Here is an 18,495-nt window from a genome sequence, read left to right as displayed (position 1 = left end):
ATCAATACCTTCTACCCACTTATCTCTATGTTATACAGCATATTGAACGATATGCGGGGCCTGGCGTGTCTGCTAGTGCTGGCTGGTCTTGCATCTGCACAGCAGCAACAGCCACTATCGGCACCCCCCAAACCTAATGTTATCTTCATCTTGACCGATGACCAGGATGCCCATCTCGATTCTTTAGACTACATGCCCTTTGTACAGAAACATCTAATTGACAAAGGAACCCATTATCGCAGCCACTATTGCACAACCAGCGTTTGTTGTCCATCCCGAGTCACCCTCTGGACTGGGAAGTTGGCCCACAACACGAACGTGACCGATGTCAATCCTCCATACGGTGAGCCCTCCTACTCCTTCAATAGATGCGTGCTTGCTAAATATCTGCCAGGAGGCTATCCCAAATTTATCTCACAAGGCTTCAACGAGAACTATCTTCCGGTCTGGCTGCAGGAAGCGCAGTACAACACCTATTACACCGGAAAGTTGTTCAACGTGCATACGGTCGACAACTACAACACGCCATTTGCAGCTGGATTCACAGGATCTGACTTTCTCCTTGATCCGTTCACGTACGACTATCTCAACAGCACCTTTCAACGGGACCGTGAAATACCCCGGAGCTACGAGGGCGAGTACACCACCGATGTCCTAGCACAGAAGGCAAACCGTCTCCTTGACGAGGCTGTTGACGCTCAAAACCCCTTTTTCCTCACTATTGCTCCCATTGCGCCTCATAGCAACGTCTTTATGGACGGAACCGGGCTAGATGACAATCCGGTTTTCAGTTTCAGTGCGCCCATCTCTGCAAAGAGACATGAGCATCTGTTCAAGGACGTGCAAGTTCCCCGTACTCCCTCCTTTAATCCTGAACAGCCATCAGGAGCGAACTGGATCAAGACCTTAAAGCGCCAAAACGAGACGAACGTCGAGTACAACGATCACTTCTATCGCACTCGCCTACGTGCTCTCCAGGCCGTTGATGAGATGATCGACGGCATATTCGCCCGCTTGCAGCTACACAATATTCTTGATAATACATATGTTGTCTACAGCAGCGACAATGGCTACCACATCGGTCAACACAGACTCCAACCGGGCAAGTCATGCGGATACGAGGAGGACATAAACATACCCTTGATTGTTCGCGGCCCCGGTATTGCCGAAAATGCTACCACCGATATTGTGACGACGCATACCGATCTTGCTCCAACCTTCCTTCAGTTGCTAGGCATCCCTCTTCGACCCGATTTCGATGGCGAACCCATCCCTCTGACGCAGGGACAAATTGAAGATGTGCGCGAAGATAGACAAGAGCATGTCACCATTGAGTATTGGGGGTTTGCAGCCGGGGAGGGTATCTATGATTGTATGCTTTCGCCTCTTTTAATTTATATTTATGCTAAAAAAGCGATTTGCGAACAGTCGATTTGTCTGCCTACAACAATACGTACAAAGCTCTCCGAATCAAAGGAGATGGATATAACCTCTACTATTCAGTTTGGTGCAATAATGAGCACGAGCTCTATGATATGACGGTAAGATGATCATCCAATCAGTCGTCGCCGTTTTAACAGCAGACAGACCGACCCTTACCAACTGCACAACCTGCTCTCGACCGAAGACAAAGAACATTTGCCTTCTCATAAGATTCTAGACACCGATCTCGCGAAAGTTGTCCCTAGACTCGACTCGCTGCTCTTTGTCCTCAAGTCATGTAAGGGCCAAGTATGCGTCAAGCCGTGGAAAGCACTGCATTCCCGCGGCGAGGTGATAACGTTGAAAGATGCTTTACATGCGCGGCACGACAACTTCTACGAGGTGGAGCAGACGATAAAAGTTAGATTTGAGGAATGCGCACGCGGGTATCTTCTCGATGCCGAGGGGCCTCAGTTCGATGAAGGGAAAATGGCTCTTCGGGATGGATTGCCGTGGTATGAATGGATTTAATTAGGAGCAGGAACAAAACAGTAAATAGTCTTCCATACGTATCAGATGTTCTGCATATACATTCTGAAATCCAAATTATCATTGGCAAGCCCTTTAAATACTAATGGGCAAACCGGAAATCCAACCGCTTGTTCCCCTCATCGGTCGTTGTCTCCAGATAATGTACCTTTTCCTCCCTGGTCATGGCGTTCCACTTTGCCTCACGCCGGCGATTGCGCATGACGTAGTAGAACTTAGTGAAGAGGTAGATGAAGATGTTGAAAATTAGGAGGGAAAGAAGAACTTTATTTCCGGTTGCATAACGGGGAGAGTCATTTGCTCGGTAGATGTTGCTGGCAATGATGGCGCCGACCTGGTTCACCATGTTGTACATTGGAGCGGAGACGACACGAGAACGAACGACATTAGAGTTTCTCGAAACCCAGCCCACCTGTATTGCTTGAGCTAGACATGCGAGTTAGACTCAATTCCGAACGCGACATGGAGACAGTATACCCGATGGATAACATAGCAGTAGCGAGGTTATTGCCCACGCTTTCCACTTGTTTATGGCAGTCATATTCACGACGTTCATATAAACGAGGAACGGAAAGACCCATATCTGGCCGAACAGTGCGGTCAGGCAAAGCTCGCCAAATACCTCGGAGAAGTAGGTCAAGGACCACATGGTAATCACTATGACATTTAGAGTCAGAATGTGTATCTCAAGGCTAAATTTGGCAGAATTACTGGTTCCCGCGACGTATGGGATGGTTAGCAGATTGGTTTGGATGGTGTTGAAGCCGAGATCAGTCAATGAAAGGGTCAAATACGTTCCTGGTGGGCTGGCCGGGGTTTGAAAGACGAGCGAGAGAAGGAAAAGCGGCCTATTTCCATTCAGTATGCATAGTTATCCAAAGAAACTACTCACCACAGATCGTAGTCTCCGAGACTCTGCCACAGCAGCTTCGGCGTGATGGGTTGTCGATTGTGCATCGTTCCTTTTCCCGGGTCTTCGCGAATGAGACGGTTAACAATGATAATCTCCTCTCTGAACAGGGTCAGCACAAACTGCTACAGCGTCTAATCCAAACTCACCGTTCCGAGAACCACCCATTCTTTCCTCGTAATCTGCCGCAGGTCTGCGTTGGGCCCGGAGGTAAGAGGCCGACAGCCAACAGGCCGACGACAAGGGTGATCAAGCCCTAAACATGGAGGATTAGCCAAATACCATCTTGACCAAAACCAACCTACCTCGATCAAAAACAGCCACCGCCAACCCTCCACTCCGGCTACTCCCTGCATGGATAGCAGACCGACGGCGAGAAATGATGCGATGATCTCGGCCAGACTGATCGCATTGTAGAAGAAGCTCAACCGCAGTGACAGCTCGCTGTGAGTGTAGAAGTAGGACAAGAACAGGACGGTTTCTGGAATGAAGCCACCCTGCAGAATGCCCAGCAGCGCGCGACAAGCGAGGAAGGTCGCTCGGTCCTTGAGCCAGAACTGACAAGCGGACACAACGGACCACAGGAGAAGCTGGATGGGAATCCATCGGTCGGGGCCGAGCCTCTTGCCTATAAGCTGCGAGGGAATCTCGGCCAGCAGGAAGCAGACCTTATTCACGGTATTTCCGAGATTGAAGTCTAGTGGTAATCAGCATCTCTGACCCATACTTTGAGTGAATCTACCTACCGTTAGTATTCATGTTCAAAGACCCCAAGAAATTGTCCGAGTTAGCTTGCGAAATATTGGCGCGGTCAAGCTCGAGCGACATGAACATCACACATGCAAACACCATGATGTACAGGTCCAGTTTGCGCACGACCTTGCTCTCCTCGCCCCATGTCCAACGGGCCTCGGGATCGAAGCGATGGATGTTTTCCCAGTCATTGCGTGGCTGGTATTGCGCTGCAGTGGCTGGGTCATCAAAGACGCTGATCTATGAAGATATTAGATTTTGATTCTAACATTCGGCGTCAATCCTCACTTGCGTCGCAATCGCGTTGGGATCGTGTTTTGGCCCCCACTGCCACCAGAAACGCTTGCGCCGGTCCTCGCTGGCGGGTATCGCTAAGCCATGAATGACACTAAGCGTAGCGAGGTCATCGTGTTTTTCAGTGGCTGTATTCTTATCGTCTGCCTCGACAGTCGAGACGTTAGACTTAGGAGCAGTTAAACGCACACTCATGGCGATATAGTAAACATTAATTTCAGAGATGGGGAGTCGGGACAGTGCTTAGAGCTACTGCACGGCTTTTCAGTGGGGGCAACATGGAGAATCTACCCGAAGCGGGGAAATGAATCCTTTGGATATGGCGTGCGGGCTAAATAATTTCTCTTGTGGAATTATCTTCTTCCCTGCACCTCAAACACCATGGCCGATGAACAGACGCCGTTGCTAGACATTGAGGCGCACGCACCGAGGCCAAAGTCCGTGTCGGCCGTTATCGGAGTGCTTTTGATCGGTAAGAATGCTCGCCTCCAATGCACAAGGAGAATCTCACATTTTCAACAGGAGTTTTCATCGCCAATGCCGAGGGCTCACTAGTACTAGCCACAAACAGCCAGATCGCTTCTGATCTGGGTCGCCTTGAGGATGCTAGTTGGCTGGTGACGAGCTACATCCTAGCCATGACTGCCGCGCAGCCATTGGTAAGATCAGACCTTCCTACGACAGGAATGCAGCTAATACCCATACACAGTACGGAAAGCTAAGTGATATTTTTGGTCGATCCAGTTTATTGATCGTGGGGTATTCCTTTTTTTCGCTGGGATGGTAGGTCTTCCTGTGATATTTATTTACATTTCAAGGGACTGACTAACAGACAGTTTGATCTGGTATGTTCGCCTCAATGCACGCTGCCGCATGTCTAACACAGGACGATAATGAAAGTGGCCTCGCACCATCGCTCCCCGTCGCTATTCTCGGTCGCGCCATTTCGGGTATTGGTGGTGCTGGAATGGGCTCACTAGTCTCAATTTGCATCACCGGTAAGCCCCATGTCCATGTGGTGCGGTCTCTTGAGAGCTAACCCACCAGACCTCGTTCCTAAGCGCGACATTGCCCCCTGGCGAAGCTATGTCAACGTCGTCGCGACTGTCAGCCGCAGCCTGGGCGGTCCTGTCGGAGGATACCTAGCGGACTCGGTCGGTTGGCGATGGACCTTCTTAGGCCAATGTCCTCCAACCCTCTTGGCTATTATCTTGACGGCGCGTCTTGTTCCGAGCGCCTCTACTGACGAAGATGCAGAGTTGACAGGATCATCGACTTCGCTCGCCCGTTTTTCCCGCATCGACTGGGCCGGGTCGCTCTGCATGGTCGTGGCCATCGTTTCGCTGCTGCTGCCACTCGAGATGGCCGGGCCAAGGCTGCCGTGGACCCATCCGTTCATCCTAGGCTGTCTGGTTCTGAGTGCGATGGCTATTTGCCTGTTTGTCGTTGTGGAATTGCGCTGGGCCGCTGAGCCTATCTTTCCGCTGCGTGTGCTGCGCTCGCCCACCGTCGTGCTGGCGTATCTGACCACTTTTTTCAGACATCAGCCCAGCTAGGAGTAAGTATTTGTTCCAGTGTTCCCGAAGAGCGCCACTGACCGTCACAGATGATGTATTCCGTGCCTCTTTTCTTTCAGCTGGTTGATAATGCCTCCGCATCAGTCGCAGGAGCCCATCTGTTTCCTGCCATTGCGGGCGTTGCGGTGGCGGGTCTTATAGGTGGACATGCAATTCGACGGTAAGTCATTGTCTGGTTATAGCTCTCCACCATCTGACAAGCCAGGTTCGGTCGTTACAAATGGCTTCTCGTTGTAGCCACAGTGTTATCTTCCATATGTTATTTGCTTCTAGTCCTCCGCTGGACAGGCCACATCAACCTATGGGAGTCACTGTATATCGTACTAGGGTGGGTTTTTCTGACATTAGAGGCTCGATAAGATACTAAATTTGCTAGTGGTCTCGGTAATGGACTCGTCCAGGCGGCCGGATTTATTGCATTGACATCCTGCATCACCACGGCAGACATGGCTGTCGCCTCATCCGGATACTATCTGAGCTCCAACATCGGTACCGTCTTCGGCATGGCCGCCACAAATGCCATCTTCCAGACCACTCTACGGGAAGATCTGGAGCAGCGACTCGCGGGTTACGAGGCGAGACGAAAGGTATGTCTTATTTGCTCATGACTATTTGAACAGTAACTCATAAAATGCTTCTGCCTAGATAATTGATGCCGTCCTTTCGAATATCGACTACATTCGCCGATTGACGGGGCCGCTGCACGAGATCATCGTAAAAGCGTGTGTGAATGGTCTGGAATACGGACACAGTAGGTCGCTGACCCTGACAGAAACTAATATTTGCAACTAACAAAGTAGTGCTTCAACTTGGCCTCGCTGTGGCAGCGTTCATATGTGTTCTGTTGTTGCCGGAGCAAAAGCTGGAGGATGAAGAAAGCGAAGAAGGCGAAGACTCTTAATTGCTCATTGAAAAACATCTAAAAGTCTCATATGAGATGAAGACAGAATAAATCAGCGGGGGTGGCAATTAGACGGCGAGGTGGTGCATAACTACAGAAATGGAAGGTGGGGAATAGAAATGGGTATCATGCAATAATAAAGTTCTAGAACAAAACTCATCTAGTGTTATTTGCTAAAAGATGAAAAGGAACGAGGCAAGAAGTCGATGTCTAGTAGCACTTGGTGTTGGGAGAAAGTCTCTCCTTTTGGTCTTCTTCCAAAGTGCAATACGAGACACGGCCATAAACAGCCTAGAAGCGAAGATGAACAAAAGCCCTTCGAAATTCTTCAAGAATTCCAAATTTCCACTTGAAGCAGGCCTGCACTGGCTCAGACCCATGAATACGCGTGTCCTGATCTATCAATTTTTGCATGGGGTAAATTTTGCGACGCCAAAATATCAATGATCGCGTAATGAAAAATACAATACTATTTATTCTAGGAAATGAGGGATCAAGGTTCTATACTGATTTAAAGCTAGCGTGAATCATATTGAGATTTAGAAATCAATGCACAACAGTACAGAAGTATATTTTATTTTGAAATATTACTGTAAATGATTGACATAGACAAAAGAAAAAAAAGTTTCGAGCATGCGCGAACATGGTTGTAAAATCAAACCAACAATATTCCAAAACGATTAAAGTTGAATTGCGTTGCCGATGCGGAGTATAGATAAGGGTAATATTAGGGTTGTATCCAAGAGTCGTTCCTTCGTAGAGAGAAAATGTCGAATGCGATGGTATCAAGCGGAGAATCAATGGCCGTGGGATGTTTTGTCGTAAGCTAGCGCAAGCTGAAGTAGTTTGCAGTGGCCTCGTTGCGCATCGCGTTCTTGGCGTATAACTTGTCCTTGTTTGATTGAGAGGAAGTGTGCAAGGAAAACCACTTCTTTTTCAATGAATGGACCTCGTCGCCCTGGAGTGTTGTCGCGGCAGAAACCGTGGAATGTGTGGAGGTCGCGTCGTTATCCAAGGTCTTCTTTGAGGAAGAGCTCCTACGGGAAGAGCTCTTGGATGAGCGAGGCTTCATGATAGTGCTCAACTCAGACTTGTTGACGGATTGTCTGAGGCTGGAGAAGGACATGGCGACGGATGAGACGAAGTCGGAGAAGGTAACCACTTGGGTTCTGTCGATGGGTGGTCTTATGAACAGAGCGTAGGCCATTGGTAGATTTTTCTTGGTGTCCAAGGAAGTGTCTTTGTTTGAGGCTTTGAAAAGTCTTCGTTTTTGTTTGAAGAATGAGGAATGTTGTTCTGTGATGATGGGAAGGGAAGGAATCCTGAGGTCTTATATACCTGATCAGTCCCTCTTTTTTCTAACCCCGTTCATCAACTCCGACAATAACCCAGACCCACTGCTCAGCCATCCATGACTCGAATGGTGGAATCTAGAAGTGACGACAGTGAGAATTGTCATAATGCCTCATCATCGATCGCCGTGGCTGTTCATCTGGGGACCCACTCCGGGTTCGGAGCTCGGTATCGGTGTGACTTCTTGTCCAATCAGGCTCTCTCTTTGCTCAAAGGGCGTGTGGATCCTCGTAAGCAGTCGGGCTAGCCCACTTGGGAGGCCGCCAGGCGGGTTCCCAATCGAGTAGGTCTGGACTGTTCTCAATGGCATATCATCATTATTAGCTACCGGCGGCTAAAAGTTTGTGTGACCCATTGCTGATGTACAACTTGGGTGCCTGGCTGCCTACATTTCAGATAGCTGCCTGGACATCGTACGTGCTGAGTATGTAGAGGGCATTTCGAAGAATTGGACCGCCTCCATCTTAAGATCCGGGTGGTCCCACTTGCCGACTCTAAAAAAAATTTTCGAAGACAGGGAAAAAAGGGTCTTGCTCGGATCAAAATGGAGACGATGTAGTATGTGGCGAGACGTGTTCGCGGCTAATAGCGGGCCTCGATTACTTGACGCGAAACTGTTTATTCTAGAGAATTATAGAATTGAAATGTGGCAGTGGTTTCCAAACAGTGAACCAAATTGATTTCCAAGAATCGGATTATTAATTACGTTGTGGCTTGGGATGACTCAAGGTGTATACGAGGCAGCAAGTAGTGGAAACCTTAGGAACACCATTATTGGGGCCCTGGCAGGCATCAAAGCTCACATCAGTCAAATGTCGTAGGGCATCGGATATAGAAAGGGAGAGGTGGTGATCGGTAATAATAATATTCAGGTTTTCGGAACGCATGTGGCGCGTTGAAAATTGTTGCAAGCTCTCTGTGGAACTCCGAAATCCACTCCGAACCGCGACTTTTTTACTCCGATGCTAGTCCGAAGCAACCATCAGCTACGCATACCACAGTTGAGACAATGAAAAATCTGATTTGTGGTGCCATTTTATTTTTGTAAATAACTCCGAATAGCATTGGGTGTCTACCACGAGTGTATGAATGTGTCCTGTGTAGTTCAATGACGTGTTCAGGCTCCACAGTGAAAAGGGTGCGCGCCCAGTCAGCCATCAGCCGCCATTATTCATGCTTAGGGCATAGAACCACGCCCTACAGCTTTGTCGATTGGAAGTGCCGATTTATACGGCAAGTCTAGGTGTGTACCCTGCGATTGTATCCCTGATCTCTAAGGCTTGAAAGCTACCTCACAGCTGCGTACTGATGGAAGAAGGTCGGTTTGCTTTCGGCCAAATCATTCGGTTAGAGCACTTCTTGCACTTGAAGACAGATCGCATGTATGAACGTATGGACGAGCGGAGGAAGAGCTTATATATAAATAGCTCTCCGGTACCACCTGGGTTTCAAGGGCCAGCGATCAGTCTTGGAAATATACTGAATCGCACCCAAAGTTTACCCGTGAGTCTCTACTGCCTGGAATCCGTAAAAATCACCAACCCAGAGGTACTGCGAAGCACTCCTAACAATATATCAGTCTGCAGAGCACGGCTGAAGCCAGCGAATAATGATAATTTCATTTAAAAAGCCATTCGGTATTAGTATAAGGTAGTTTAAAAATTATCTAGATTTCAATTTGCATTAATGCGATTGTGATGAAATAGAGCAACAAGATGCAGTCTGAATTCGTTCATAACTCAATGCGCTCAAAGGTATATGCTGAAACAAAAAGTCTAGAACTAAATTCAGCAAGGTAACACACTGATTCATTGTTTACGGAGAAATGCAAAATCAGCTTCACCTTTTCACCCTCTTCCCTTAATTCTGGGCCCCACCGCCAAGGTTCTAGCTTGAGAAATGGGTACATTAAATAGGTCCCTCTGCTTCACCTGGTCACGGATTGTGGCATAGAAAGGCGTCGAATTCACCGAAGGCAAAAATATCGAACCACATTCTGCATTCTCCACTACAAAACTGATAACAAAACATATCAATTTCCACTCCTTAATTCCATATGTGCCTACTAGTCTCTTAGCTTATGGAAAACACTGAAAAGGACAAGCTTTCTAGAGCTAATATTGGTACGCACAAATAAAGCCTGTTGTACCCGGCAATATTATGTACATTTATCTTATGTCTTCTTCAACGTCGACGTTCGCAGGTCGAAAATGACCTGCACTTTCTCCTCTAGCCCCCACGACATCCATTCTGCATTTAAGGAAATCTTTGAGAAGTTGGCCTGTGTGCTTGCCAATTTCGCCTTAAAAATGCTTTAATATGTGCAAAGAACTCTTCGATGGATTTTAGATTAGGGGAGTACCAGAGTAAGTAAAACAACTTGACACCTTCCTTGGTCTAACCATGCGATCGAAAGGCCCGACTGATAGTATATATGGATACGAGAACGTGGAATTCATCATATAAGGACTCTGCCATCTAATGTAGGTATAGATCCGGTTTCTTTAGCAAGCCGCATAGCGCGAGCGGGACAGAGTGTAATCACACGAGAACGGCCACTAGGAATTAGAGGCGATCGGACATCGTCAAACATTCGGGTGTTAGCGCGGATGGTTATGATCGAACATTTGCTACAGCCAGCTGCTTCGGCCATCTAAGAAGTAGTCAGCGATATGATGCTGACCATATCGCGGATCATCACAAGCTCGAAGGCTGCAGGTCGGGGCGCCATATTGGTCTTTGCCGCGCTTTCAAACATAGAAGTTGATAAAATGGCCAGTAGCGTAGGACGACGAAATAGGTCTGGGTCGGTTCGGGCTGACAGTCGAACTGACATTCGTTCGAGGTGAAAGGGAACTGAACTCGGCCAATACATTGTTTTCGTGTGGTAGAAGGGGATCCATGAAGAAGTTTGCCGAGGAGACAGACGGAGGACTTGGTTGGAAAGCGGACAATTGACCGAGTGTTACATTCTGACTCACTAGCCATAAGAATGGTGTTGTATTGACAATTACAGTGCCAAAGGGAGCAGGCCGCACTTCTAGCAGTTATGCATTAACTAACCTAACTAAAACAATTTCCGTTTGATTATTCATCAAATCTGTGGGGATTAACGTAACCAAGGAATGCCGAGGCACTTTTGGGGCCGAATTCCCACAGAAAGGGAAGCTCTATAAATGCCAGCCAACAGGGAGAGCCCACCCACCACTTATCCTCCCTTCAAGTTTCATTATTACAATTTTACTTTGAGAGGCTATAGGATGCAGTGAGAAGCAGGCATAACTGCCATGTTACCAACAGAAGTACGGCCCGTGACTGACAACGGAGATCTGGAGAAGATTGTCGACATCGAGGAGAGAGCATACGGAGCGTCCTCACCATTGTTACAACTGATGTTCCCCAAGTCGTCCACTCTATCCCCCGTGACTCTTCGAAGTTCAAAGGTCGCCAGACATAATCACGTCTGGCAGTCGGACTCGACAGTACGGTATATCAAAGCGATTACATACGAAACATCTCTTGATGGTGCGATATCCGAACGCATAATCGGCGCAGCCGTATATCACGTCTATAATTTCTTCCATACAGATTATGACCGAAATCCATGGCCGCGCTGTCCAAATGAAGTTCCCGAAGGCGCACACGAGCCTCTTTGCCTTCATTACTTTCAAACATTGACTAAAGCTCGACTGGACTTCACGAAGGGCGAACCACATGTGTTCCTCGCCAATTTGGTTGTGGAACCAAGTTTCCAAAGACGCGGAATTGGGACAAAGCTTCTTGATTTCATGACATCCGACATCATTGCCAGATCTAGAGATGAAAGTCACGAGCAGCAGCAAGGTGTTATAGCCTGTTGGCTAGATGCCTCCCCTGCCGGGTTAAAAACATATCAACGCCTTGGTTGGAAGGAAGTTGGTGCGAAGTGCTTTGACTTGGAGCCGTGGGGAGGTGGGAAAGGGCAATTGCACAAAAATGTACATATGCTGAAGTGGATATCTATTTCTAGTTCTCGACGGTAGATAGCAAGAATAGCGTCTTGGCAGTGGGGGCTCATATTGAGCCTGTGAATGTATTGTGGTGAAGCTGGTTTTGCACTCCTCGGTATAACAGTGTCCAGCGAATGGACAGTCATGTGGATCATAAAGTTTAGATAATGGCATATATTGGAGTTTCGACAAGATGTGGAGAAATATACATAGTATGATTAGGTTATTCCAGAATTGTGTTGTCTAACTCGAAAATGCACCTGCCATCGCATTTCTCTAATGTGCCGCCGCAGCCATGGCCTTAGCCTTATCGTCGAGGACCTTGGCAATAGCCGGCCGAGCCTTGACACGTTTCAACCAGGCATTGACATGCGGGAAGTCCGTCTCTAGGTTAATCTTATCCGGCCAGAGCGCCGTCACCCCGAACCACGGCACAAAAGCGGCGTCAGCATAGCTGTACTTACCGCCGACCAGGTACTCCTTGTTCTCGAGAAAACCGTTGAGCACGCCCGAAACACGACGGATCTCATTTACATAGCGCTCGACCGCACTTGGCACCTTCTCGGCGTGATAGCGCGTGAACCATACAGCCTGTCCGAAGTACGGTCCCTGGCCGGACATCTGGTAGTACAGCCACTGCTTGGTTTCGTAGTATTCCTTCGAGCCGGCGGCGAAGCTGATGGTGTTTTTCTTGTCATATGTTTCCACGAGGTACTCGATAATGGCGCCTGATTCCCAGATGGAGATGCCCGTGTTGGGATCCTCGATGGCGGGAACGCGGCCATTGGGGTTGATGGACTCGAAGGGTGCTTTTTTCATGTCAGGGAAATCGATGAGCTTGTGCTCATAGGGAATGTTGAGCTCCTCCATGATCATCGCGACCTTCCAGGGATTGGGCCCGGAGGAGTGGCCCCAGAGTGTGATGGGTTCGAGAGACATGGTGAGTGATTGATTGGGAGTAGTGATTGATAGACAGAGAATTGGATACCGAGCCTACAATGACCCTTCGGTCTGCTTAAATATCTGTTTACTTCATAAGTGGGGAATTTCCCGAGGGGGGAATTCGGGTTTTCTCAGTTCGGGCTCCGAGAGCAGCGCTGACAAATGGCGGCGCAGTGGGGAAAGTTTCGATCCGATTCTTATTATTATGATTGGGTTGCAGGAGTGCTTTGACGGCGACGGCAATCCACAAGCTCGTTCTGGAGGACGAAGTGTCGCGGAATCAGGGCGGAATCACCGTTCGTCTGTGGGCGAATTAATCAGCTGTGGGGAACATGTCGATGGATAACTAATTAGTTATCTACTGGAACTTTATTACTTAACTTGACTAATCACTACGAATCAGTGTATTGACCTATTAGTTAGGCAGAAGGGCTTGTTCTTATTATAGACCGAAGCTTCAGACAGATTATGTTCACAATAATAATAGGAATAACAACAACAGTCAAGCTTGTTGCACTCGCCTTTCTCTCCCCAATTCCCTGATTCTTAGGTAGCACTCAGATGATTTCAGGGCTATATAGTGTCTTTTACTTTATTCCAAGTACATACGACCACAGGGTGTGGAGAACAGGGCTTCCCGTCCGCTCAGCCGTACTTAAGCCACACGCCGGTCAGTTAGTAGTTGGGTGGGTGACCACCAGCGAATCCTGACTGTTGTATGTTTTTGCCTCTACTTTATTTTTGTTCTTATTCAGTGTGCCTGTCTGTCTTCTTCAGTGGCATGGAATGCTTTTCCTTTTAACCGATATAGTGATCTCCTACCTGTGATCTTTCTTATAGAATTTGAAAGAGAATGATACCGCCACATCGCCTTTACTTGTGAATTACTACCTCACGGTCTTCAAAATTCCTATCCCTATCAAACAATGGGCGCCTAAGGAAGGGAAATTGTAGTAGAAATATGCAACAGGTATGTCTGTGCTGACGGAGCCTCTAGAGGATGATGAGAGATAATTGAGGCACGTACGGCGCATTTAAGAAGCAATTCCTGATAAACAATACCTAGACAACTTTGTTATGCACATTGGGCCTTCTACTACGTTGGTTATTAGCATCTACTATAACCCTCGAGAGCAAAGGTCGATGAAGTTTGCGCGTCCATGAAAATCATTGCATAGCGGCTTTGAAATTACCCTATTACAAACTAACATGGACTGTCTGTCTATATTAGATATGTTGCAAGTTCATGTCTCTGGGACTATCTTTCATTTGCTAATGTGAGAAGATGTCGACTTAAATAAAACAGAAGATCAACAAATAAACAATAGCGAAACACAGAAAAAAACAGAGGGAATATGCAGTGCACTAGTCACCGAATACCGTTTCTCATCCTCATAACATTGACTACTTCTCAATGATTTCCATATAGGTTCTGACGGGAAGCGACCACAAGTAGGCATGTCCGATGAAGCTAGGGCCGGGCTTTGAATAGAAATTGCACTTTTCGGTGATCTAGAATTGGAGGATGTAGATACCAAGTCGGATGCAGAAGGACCCAAGAATGAATCGGCAGACGTAGGACCCGGGTTAGAAGGAGTACACTGGTTACCATCCTTAAGGCCATTGTCCAGTTCATATTCTAAGCTATCTCCGTTTTGATTGAGGAACTTGACTCAGCTGTATACGTCTACTATAATCCCTACAGCTATTTCGCTGTCTTCTATGCTACAAGGGTCTACGATAAGAATCATTTCGTCTTTGCGACCGCCATCTATGACTTCGCACAATTCTAGGAGTTCATGAATACTATCCTCGAGAATTAAATTTGAGCTCTTACTTACTTGAACAGTCATCTCCGTCGAGTAACCCAAAAGACGCAGAGGTGCAGCCATAATTATCATCAGACCATATCAGGCACTGGCCGTCATGATCTGTGAGTATAAATATCGTCGACGGGTCTCTTCCGGTGTAGCAAATCATCCAAGGGTGCAGTGGCAATAACCTGCGATACCTCTTTTGACTGAAAGATCCCTGATCTGTGTCGGCCCCCACACCCTGCGGACCGTCATGAAGATAAGCCAGTGGCTCTCTCACCCTGCACCCTAGACGAACGGTTCTCATTGAGTGGGAACTCAAATTTGAGGGCCAAAAGGTCCCCTCATATCTAAAACGGATTGCAGTATCTACCTGACACTCCAGATAAAGGTACAGTACGCTTCGAAACCCGTGGTACCACTTACACTCTTCAGTTGTTTCTGGAACCCTAATTCCAAGATTTACTAAGCCCTATCAGTAATAGTTCCGGAATAGCAATATTCCTGGATAGCTATCTATACAGCATCTGACTGGATATATTACATGACTCATGTCTAATAACTGTAACAATTTGTTGCGTCTTTTATTGAACCATAAATTGTAATATACGGAACCCATGGATATCAAGAATGATGCAGTTACGGGACGATCAGCTGATACTATGACGTTATATAAGCAACCGCAATATATAGTCGACATGAGGTCGGTGACAAACTTACCAGAACCTATGAAATTTTATGGGAAGACACTGCTTTCACCGCAACCTCATCGAGCCTTTATATTATTAAACCAAGCATGAATATTAATTCCACCAGGGCTACAGCAAAATTTGTCAATGACAATATCACGGTGTCGGAAGACGCCGATGTGAGGTTGACACTCGACGATGAAAAAAATACGGATGCACCTTTGACTTTACTTTGCCCTGGAGAGACCAAAAGAAATTTCACCGGAAAAATTGCCTGTATTGGACCTTATGAGACCTATTGTACTAGGTCCTGGCAGCTTTCAGAGGATGTGGAATTCGATCCTAATAAGGATGTTACTGTGACGGACCAGGGTGAGCAATCTATACAAAGTGATTGATGAGTAACTACTGACTAGTCAACTAAGCTCTCGAACAAGGAAACAAGGTAGTTTGGTTCGTTTAAGGAACAAAAGCTCGTGATTGTACGTAGGGGATTCTGTTTTCGTGTGTACGCAATCCAGTAAATGAAATGACAGACAGAGATACAGACAGACAGGCTGTTTAAAGCGTTTGTGGAATAAAGTGTTATGAAGACTGCCAAGAAACAAATATAGCGCGGTGTGCAACAAGGTCCAAGAAAGAACCGTTAAAATCAAGTGACTATAGAATGTGAGTCGAGTTATGTGGCGTAGAGGACCCCAAGCCAGCATCAGTGAAGGGCAGATAAGTCTAAGGAGGTGGTAGTTCGGATATGTACTATAGTAGCTAGAGTTCTAATTTCCTTTCGATACTGCTCGTTGGTCTCCTAGTCCCAAAACGACGCCCACGGGGAGTGGGCCTGTAGGCCGAAAATGGTGTTTGCGTCAAAGCATAAATGGCGCGTGATATCAAGGATGAAGACGGCAGGGTCGATGGTCCAGATTCTGGAACTATACTTCGAAGTTTGATGTTCATACGAGGAAAAGGAAAGTTAGGGGAGTGGAGCGTCGTGCCGGAATGCGTCAAGCTTTGAGTGTGCGATGGTGGACATAACCTACCAAGAAGTCCAAGGCTATTCCTGTACGTGCGGCTTTACGTCGAAATGAGAGGATGTATTTATAGTAAGATTTCCCATGGGTGTCCCAAAACTGTAATGTAGCAGTTGCTAGAGCATCATGGCAGCATAAATCATGTCGTCGTTACGCATTATAGGGGACGGCATCAGGTGGCATACATAGCAGATTCCTGACAAAGCCGACGAAACTCAGGATGCTAATAGGACGTTAAGATCCTATTAGCAGTGAACCGCGGGGCTCATAACCTCTTAGAAACGAAATAAGGAATCAAGATGATGCATTCTGGGGTTGCTAGATGGATCCAAAGGAATCTAACTAAAGAGGAGGAAATAAAGCCCGGCAACACAAAGAAACAAAGGAGAGAGACGGAGGACGGAACTTGCCCTCCAAACACCAAACTTTTAAAGACGCGGTTTCATCATAGATGCAAGTATCTTTCCCAGTCCTGTGGAACCCTTCCTCTGGGCCCGGGCACTGGCTGGCTGAGTGGATGATGTGATGGTGACTGCAAGGGCGGGCCCAGAAACGTTTCTTCCGTGCGGTAATCAAAGAACCACTCCTCGCCAGGCTCAAAGCTGCGAATGATAGGATGTCCCGTCGACATAGAATGTGTGGAGGCATGCTGTGATGGAGACGAGTCACAGCAGCCAATGTGTCCACATTTGGCACAACGACGTAGATGAAACCACCATGTATTGGCAGCTTCGCAATCCACGCAACCAGGACCACTCGGTGGGACGTTCAGATCAATTGCTTCAATTTGCGAGGTACCTCGTGTAATAGCACCAGGATCATCGTACATACCCGGGCGATGGGAATGCTGCGGCTGAACCGTAGCGGGGCCACCTTCCATCAGCAGCATTGCTGGATCAGTGGGCAAGATGCGAGGAGCACGAATCATGGCGTACAAATTTACTTGATATGTAGTGAGTCTGTAGTGGATGAGTTGATAGCTGCTCTGCAGTTGACGTGTGACATGTAAACTCACTATTTAATGGATGTATGAGCAGCTGTTCGATATGAGAGTGGGATAATGTTGATATGGATACTGTTGGGGGTTGGATATATGTGCACTATTCATTATATATGATATCATAATGACTAGTAGCAAAGAAGATAATACACGGTGACAGCGACGCAGTAGCGCCACCAACGCTCTAGATTAAGGCTTAAATCCTCTTCGAGGTATTTTTCTTAGATCCAGACATTTTGCCCCCAAGTCGCATGAAACTAAGCAGAAAGTTTTAAGCCGCACACTAGGTGGCAAATGCTGTTAGCCTTTCTCTCAGACCAAATTAGATCTGATTTGACAAAGTCTAAATGTTGTCGAAGAAGTTTAATTCCAATATACCAGTGGCAGCATCCACGAACTCCAGGGAAATTTAATTAATCACCAGCGGTATGACCATTATAACCTTGGATTGCTACCAGCACATATCAGTCGTCTTCAACTCAAAAACCATCAAGGCTGCACTGGGGGCAGCGTGCATGTAGCTGTATATTTATGACATTGCCAGTGGGGCCACTACTGATGATAAAAGGAGACGGAGAAGCACCAATATAACATAATTTGCCCAGGAAGAAGAAAAACTTAGTGATGCTAGGAGCAGTTGATCATCATATTCTCCAGTATAGTATGTAAAGTTGTTACATAGCCTCCACATCAGCAATCATCAAAGCATCATAAGTATCCTAAGAATATTACTACTGTTGATACAGCACTGAGGTATAATATATGGAGTCTGTTGAAAACTCTTGGAGGTTATTTGATAATATTTGAGCTTTTAAATACATATTGAAAGCACGGTTATGCCTGTAATGCAATGCACCAAGCATACGCTCACAAGTTACAGGATCTGGGATCCATCTACAATGCCAGCTAAGGCTGTCTCTGAAACTCAGTATTCATAGTACAAACCCTCCTCATCGGAAATTGCATTTCCATTCTCCAAAAGGTACCGACTGACTTGCAGGCCGCTAACGGACTCAACAAAAAATTCAGCAGGTTAGTCGCCATGGAGAGTGTTGAGAAAAAGCAAGACGTATGATTGACCTGAGGTGTCCTTTCCAATCTTTTCCTTTAATACAGGATTTCAGTGGCCTTACGGAGGCCTAGTCGATCTACGCAAGTCCACTATCGCTCTGCTCTAACACCGATCCTGAGGGGAATTGTTGCGATTTGAGACTTGATCAACTAGGAAGAAGAGCTACATCATTGGCATGAATTCCGATATTGTGTGTTGAAGC

At 47.0% G+C, this 18,495-nt stretch overlaps 9 protein-coding genes across 9 annotated transcripts; 4 read left to right on the top strand and 5 right to left on the bottom strand.

The window, feature by feature from the left end:
* Positions 1–51: 51 nt before the first annotated feature.
* Positions 52–1,953, top strand: N7510_003446 (sulfatase family protein; the record flags this gene model as incomplete). Its single annotated transcript, XM_056975373.1, has 3 exons — positions 52–1,372; positions 1,429–1,541; positions 1,588–1,953. 3 exons carry the CDS (start codon positions 52–54, stop codon positions 1,951–1,953), a joined length of 1,800 nt encoding a protein of 599 aa, XP_056835329.1.
* Positions 1,954–2,053: 100 nt separating this feature from the next.
* N7510_003445 (uncharacterized protein) lies at positions 2,054–4,123 on the bottom strand (the record flags this gene model as incomplete). Its single annotated transcript, XM_056975372.1, has 8 exons — positions 2,054–2,397; positions 2,449–2,628; positions 2,683–2,819; positions 2,864–2,983; positions 3,031–3,137; positions 3,187–3,578; positions 3,628–3,874; positions 3,923–4,123. The coding sequence occupies 8 exons, from the start codon at positions 4,121–4,123 to the stop codon at positions 2,054–2,056; spliced, it is 1,728 nt and encodes a 575-aa protein (XP_056835328.1).
* A 186-nt stretch (positions 4,124–4,309) lies between these two features.
* N7510_003444 (uncharacterized protein) lies at positions 4,310–6,406 on the top strand (the record flags this gene model as incomplete). The annotated part of the gene is made up of 10 exons (XM_056975371.1): positions 4,310–4,400; positions 4,451–4,587; positions 4,765–4,773; positions 4,815–4,926; positions 4,976–5,416; positions 5,476–5,486; positions 5,535–5,665; positions 5,882–6,092; positions 6,151–6,256; positions 6,306–6,406. 10 exons carry the CDS (start codon positions 4,310–4,312, stop codon positions 6,404–6,406), a joined length of 1,350 nt encoding a protein of 449 aa, XP_056835327.1.
* Positions 6,407–7,232: 826 nt separating this feature from the next.
* Positions 7,233–7,532, bottom strand: N7510_003443 (uncharacterized protein; the record flags this gene model as incomplete). Its single annotated transcript, XM_056975370.1, has 1 exon — positions 7,233–7,532. One exon carries the CDS (start codon positions 7,530–7,532, stop codon positions 7,233–7,235), a length of 300 nt encoding a protein of 99 aa, XP_056835326.1.
* A 3,514-nt stretch (positions 7,533–11,046) lies between these two features.
* Positions 11,047–11,781, top strand: N7510_003442 (GNAT family N-acetyltransferase; the record flags this gene model as incomplete). Its single annotated transcript, XM_056975369.1, has 1 exon — positions 11,047–11,781. One exon carries the CDS (start codon positions 11,047–11,049, stop codon positions 11,779–11,781), a length of 735 nt encoding a protein of 244 aa, XP_056835325.1.
* Positions 11,782–12,024: 243 nt separating this feature from the next.
* N7510_003441 (glutathione S-transferase family protein) lies at positions 12,025–12,687 on the bottom strand (the record flags this gene model as incomplete). Its single annotated transcript, XM_056975368.1, has 1 exon — positions 12,025–12,687. The coding sequence occupies one exon, from the start codon at positions 12,685–12,687 to the stop codon at positions 12,025–12,027; it is 663 nt and encodes a 220-aa protein (XP_056835324.1).
* A 1,407-nt stretch (positions 12,688–14,094) lies between these two features.
* On the bottom strand, positions 14,095–14,582 carry N7510_003440 (uncharacterized protein; the record flags this gene model as incomplete). Its single annotated transcript, XM_056975367.1, has 4 exons — positions 14,095–14,202; positions 14,226–14,357; positions 14,394–14,501; positions 14,532–14,582. The coding sequence occupies 4 exons, from the start codon at positions 14,580–14,582 to the stop codon at positions 14,095–14,097; spliced, it is 399 nt and encodes a 132-aa protein (XP_056835323.1).
* Positions 14,583–15,300: 718 nt separating this feature from the next.
* On the top strand, positions 15,301–15,591 carry N7510_003439 (uncharacterized protein; the record flags this gene model as incomplete). The annotated part of the gene is made up of 1 exon (XM_056975366.1): positions 15,301–15,591. The coding sequence occupies one exon, from the start codon at positions 15,301–15,303 to the stop codon at positions 15,589–15,591; it is 291 nt and encodes a 96-aa protein (XP_056835322.1).
* A 1,075-nt stretch (positions 15,592–16,666) lies between these two features.
* Positions 16,667–17,149, bottom strand: N7510_003438 (uncharacterized protein; the record flags this gene model as incomplete). Its single annotated transcript, XM_056975365.1, has 1 exon — positions 16,667–17,149. One exon carries the CDS (start codon positions 17,147–17,149, stop codon positions 16,667–16,669), a length of 483 nt encoding a protein of 160 aa, XP_056835321.1.
* Between the last annotated feature and the right edge of the window lie 1,346 nt (positions 17,150–18,495).

This window comes from Penicillium lagena (assembly GCF_028827675.1).
Source record: "Penicillium lagena strain IBT 129212 chromosome Unknown utg000002l_segment0_segment0, whole genome shotgun sequence".
NCBI classification, from domain to species: Eukaryota; Fungi; Ascomycota; class Eurotiomycetes; order Eurotiales; family Aspergillaceae; genus Penicillium; species Penicillium lagena.
Note: the sequence above shows the minus strand (reverse complement) of the source record. Positions and strands in the feature narration are given on the sequence as shown.